Here is a 3264-nt window from a genome sequence, read left to right as displayed (position 1 = left end):
AATGAAGGTGATGAAGTATCTGTTGCCACACAGAGTAGTAGAATAAGGCCCGCTGATATCTGTATGAACAATCTCTAAAAGACCTTGACTTCGAGTTGCACCCTTTGTCCTGGTCTTAATCAACTTACCACGAACACAATCAACACATAACCCAGCATCATCATGACTTATAGGTGGAAGAATATCGGTTTTCACCAATCTATCAATACGTTCCTTAGAAATATGACCCAACCGTTTATGCCAAAGTATTTGAGACTTCTCTTTAATTAAAGACCGCTTAAAATTTCCGGTCTCAACATGAAACGAGGAGTTAAGAGTCAAAGGCAATTTATATAAATCATCAACTAAAGGACAAATACCAACACATTTGTAGTCATAGAATATTTCAGCTTTATTATTACCAAAAGTCATAACATAACCAGCCTTCTCCAACAACTGAATAGCAACTATGTTTCCTTTTGCTTCCTTTAGAGTTGGAGCCTCTCGTTCTCTTAGCCCCCTCGCAAAACAAAGTGGTTTTTATATGAATAGTACCACCACTATCTAACCACCAAGAATCTTTTGGTGCATCAGCTAAATTAGCTTCCAAACAAACATAAGCAAACTCACCTTGATCAGCCTTTTTGATTGCCATTGTTGCTAGGTTCCACTTTTACTATTTCCTTTGAAAGCCTGAGTCCTTTTATGACCTTGCCACTTTTTCTTTCCTTTGAACTTGTTACCAGAAGATTTTTCCTGAGAAACCATTTTAGCAGATTCTACCTTTTCATTCGTAGATGCCACTTTTTCTCTTTTCACTTTTGCTTCCTCGGCATCACATTTAGTAATAAGCTCATTAATAGTCCATGGCTGGCTACTTGTATTATAAGCTGTCCTCATCTGACTAAATTGTGACGGAAGCTGTAAAAGAGCTTCATGAACAATGAAACTCTCAGGAAGAGTCACATCTAAGTTCTTCAACTTATTCTGCATGCAGACCATTCTCAAAATAAACTGACGGACTCCTACTGTTTCATCATACTTTAAATTCCTTAGCTCACCCATCAATCTTGAGGCTTCAGCATTATCAGAAACTTGAAAATCCTCACCCACAGTCTCAAAAAATTCCTTGGCGCCATCTGTTTCTAGTAGAGACCCCAGTAAATGCTCAGCAATGGACCTCTTTAAGGCCTTTAAGCACAACCTGTTCAATCTTTCCCATTTAGCATATTCATTTTTCTCTTCGTCATTACTTTCCTCTGTTGGTTCTGTCGGTGCATCTTTTATAATAATCATATCCATCTCAACCAATTCAAAAGCAAAGTCCACATCATGTTTCCACTTTTTGTAATTGGATCCAGTCAGGATTTCAATTTCAGCAACATTGTTGTTCTTTGTAAAGGAGACTGAAATAAATGCAACTTGATTAATTTAGGCAATATATTTTCACCAAAATATGTGCAAGTAGTTGTATAATTATTAACTCCCCTTTGGGTAGAGAAAACAAAGACACAACTGATCACACACCCTTTCATGGAGATTTATATAAGAAAATTGAGATATAGTAGCCTTTGAAAAATTTATCTCCTTTGGGTAAATAAACTTTTCTAAGTCACACACCTCCCACGAGACATAATGATATAAACAAAATAATCCCCTTTGGGTAGATTTTTTTTTTCCAATCAAATCTCAGCCAAAATTACTCCATGATGAATTAATTAACTCACAAAATTACCCCCTTTGGGTAGATAACTTCATAAATTAATTAAATAATATTATTTAAAAAATTATTACCTTTCATGTACACATCTCAAATGTACCACACAAGTCGCAATTTGAACAACAATTTAATTATGAAATAGTTTTTTTTCCCTCTAATTTCAACGTAAACGAACCTTAATATACTCTAAAATTAGAGAATAATTATTCAGAGTCCGTTTTAGGCATGTAAAACCTCCCATATATTTAGAATGGCTGATATAAACTAGTTTATGTGATTTTCCAAAGTTTCAGAAGTAATAAATTCGAAATAAATACTTCCAGAGCTCAAAAAATTATGAAAAATTATGGGAAAATCCAAAAAATTTGGACGATTCTGTGCACAAAAATTCAGCCTAAAATGACCTCGGGAAAATGTAGTGTGTATCTCACTCTCCTGTGGGCGAGAGTGGGATTTTCTAAGAAGAATGGGGATGAACCCTTCTTCTACCCCACCAGGGTCAAAACCAAAAAAATGATTTTTCTTTGACCCATTCAAACCCAAATTCAAGTTCTTTCAATTTTATTAATATTGGTCAAGTCAAATCATTAAAATACACTTTAAACCCATTTATTACAAAAAATTAACTAAAGGGAATGTATTTTGAATCTGAAATGGTTTCAATCAATGGGTTCATTAATAATGAATATAAACACCAACTTTAAAGCATGTAACTGATATAATAAATAGCAATTACAATGGAATAAAGTCTAAAAATGTTTTTGCATATTATACCAACATTAAATCAGATTTAAAACAATGATTTTAATGGCCAATACATGAACTTGAAAAAAGATTTTTTACTATTTACTTAATGTGTGGTTGTTCAAGTTCATGTATTGGCCATTAAAATCATTGTTTTAAATCTGTAAGATGATAAATTTTTGAACAACCACACATCACATCTCCTTATCTCTTAATAATAATTACTTCTTATAGTAACTTACTACCGTCGTACTCTCTAACTCTGATCTAACTAAACTTAAACAAATTCAAATCATTCCCAAAAATTTAATATCGTCTGCTCTTGGTTCTTATTTCATACATATCTCTTTTATTAACGGGTATAGTCCGTATGAAAATTTCATCTATGGTGATAACTGGGGATGCCTCTTTGGCCTGACGACCTGCTGAAGCATCCAAGTAGTCTTCACTGAGAACTGAAATACCAGGCTTAGCTGTATTACAATCTGACTGGGCTTGAGAATTAAGAGGAGCCACCAAAACACACATCAAGGCCCAAACAATACACCCCTTGGTGTCTCTTATCACACTTGTTGCACATAAGATTCTGAAAACTTCTGTGGCTCACACTGGTATGTCACTGAGAGGCTGGTGCTCTTAAACTCTGTTTCTAGCTGAACTGACCTTTTTGATCATATCTAGACCTTGAGACTAGTGCACTAGCCACAGATGGTCCCGGGTCCCGATAATCTCCGTAGAAAACCGTCCGCCCCCCCCCCCCCCCCTCCTTGAGATCCTCCGTGATTTACGTTTCCTGCGGACTTAGCTCCTTTTCTAATTTC

The 3264-nt window shown here is 35.3% G+C and overlaps 1 protein-coding gene across 1 annotated transcript; it reads right to left on the bottom strand.

Annotated features, from left to right (window-relative positions):
• Positions 1-639: 639 nt before the first annotated feature.
• LOC132038123 (uncharacterized) lies at positions 640-2971 on the bottom strand. The gene is made up of 2 exons (XM_059428845.1): positions 2866-2971; positions 640-1385 (listed from the first exon to the last, which is right to left on the bottom strand). Exons 1-2 carry the CDS (start codon positions 2969-2971, stop codon positions 640-642), a joined length of 852 nt encoding a protein of 283 aa, XP_059284828.1.
• Between the last annotated feature and the right edge of the window lie 293 nt (positions 2972-3264).

The sequence above is a fragment of the Lycium ferocissimum genome, chromosome 11, assembly GCF_029784015.1.
Source record: "Lycium ferocissimum isolate CSIRO_LF1 chromosome 11, AGI_CSIRO_Lferr_CH_V1, whole genome shotgun sequence".
NCBI lineage: Eukaryota > Viridiplantae > Streptophyta > Magnoliopsida > Solanales > Solanaceae > Lycium > Lycium ferocissimum.
The sequence above is the reverse complement of the archived record's forward strand: the minus strand, read 5'-3'. Positions and strand labels throughout refer to the sequence as shown.

What these genes read in the sequence shown, in the direction of transcription:
- LOC132038123 (XM_059428845.1), bottom strand. Translation starts at nt 2,971, where the DNA reads ATGTGTGTTTTGGTGGCTCCTCTTAATTCTCAAGCCCAGTCAGATTGT. An exon ending in CTACTTGGATGCTTCAGCAG is followed by an intron (nt 1,386 to 2,865) that starts GTCGTCAGGCCA and finishes CATTTATTTCAG; the next exon opens with TCTCCTTTACAAAGAACAAC.